The 1,186-nt window shown below is 67.5% G+C and overlaps 1 protein-coding gene across 1 annotated transcript in view; it reads left to right on the forward strand.

Moving 5' to 3' along the window:
* MINK1 (misshapen like kinase 1) overlaps window positions 1-1,186 on the forward strand; it is a 63,797-nt gene that overhangs the window by 33,066 nt on the left and 29,545 nt on the right. The window contains 1 exon segment of the mRNA XM_075071324.1: window positions 150-528. Within this exon segment, the coding sequence (XP_074927425.1) occupies window positions 150-528 (379 nt within the window).

Raw genomic sequence — 1,186 nt, forward strand, 5'->3', positions numbered from 1 at the left:
GCTGCCTGAGTCTGCAGAGAGCCTGAGCCCGGCGCTCTGAGGGGGGGATGGGACTGGCGCAGGGGAGCTGCCTGAGTCTGCAGAGAGCCTGAGCCCGGCGCTCTGAGGGGGGGATGGGACTGGCGCAGTGGCGCTGCCTGAGTCTGCAGAGAGCCAGCGCCCCGAAGTGGGGAGCTTCTGGCTGGGGAAGGAAGGGTGGCCAGGCCACTGCCTCTCTGCGGGGGGCTCCACGTGCTGATGGCTGCATCTCCTCCCTCCCCAGTGGATTTTGGGGTGAGTGCCCAGCTGGACCGGACGGTGGGGCGCAGGAACACCTTCATCGGCACCCCCTACTGGATGGCCCCCGAGGTGATCGCCTGTGATGAGAACCCCGACGCCACCTATGACTACAGGGTAGGGCAGGCCCCATGGATTGGGGGCTCGGCGGGGATCCCTGGCCGTGGGATCCAGGACACCTTGGCCCAGCTGCTCCAGAGTGCCCTACAGCCGGCGCAGGGTCTGGCTGCGGGGGGAACCAGCCCCATTTGGGTCAGCGCTGTCCTCTCCCCCGCCCACTAATCCTGCCCTGCTCCCCACCGAGACGGGGCTGTGAAGCGACAGATCTCGGCCCTGGCGTGCGCCTGTCCTCTCGCTGGGCCTGGGGGGCCCTCCGCTGGCTCGCTCACTGAGTCTCCCCCAGCCCAGGGATTCCCCCAACCTCCGGGAGGTCAGAGCCAGAGAGTGAACCCCTGGACCTACTGAATCCCCATGCCCCTGCCCTTCGCCAGGGCGTGCAGGGGGGACACAGCATAGGGGATGGTCTCACGGGACCCCCGACCTCCACAGTGTCCTCCCTTCCACTCTGTCCCCCTGGTTCACCACATCTGAACCCCTGTGGGACCCCCCACCCCATCCCCCTGGGTCCTCCCCCCACTCTGATCCTCCTGTTTCCCCACATCCGAACCTATCTGGGACCCCCCCATCCTCCCAGTGTCGTCCTCCCAGTCTGATCCCCCTGGTTCTCCACATCCCAACCCCCCTGGGACCCCTCCCCCACTCTCATCCCCCTTGGGTCCTCCCCCACTCTGATCCTCCTGGTTCCCCACATCCCAGCCCCCCTGGGACCCTCCACCCGCATCCCCCAGTGTCCTCCCCCCACTCTGATCACCCTGGTTCCCCACATCCAAACCCCTCTAGGACCCCTCCC

The sequence above is a fragment of the Chelonoidis abingdonii genome, chromosome 11 (assembly GCF_003597395.2).
Source record: "Chelonoidis abingdonii isolate Lonesome George chromosome 11, CheloAbing_2.0, whole genome shotgun sequence".
NCBI classification, from domain to species: Eukaryota; Metazoa; Chordata; order Testudines; family Testudinidae; genus Chelonoidis; species Chelonoidis abingdonii.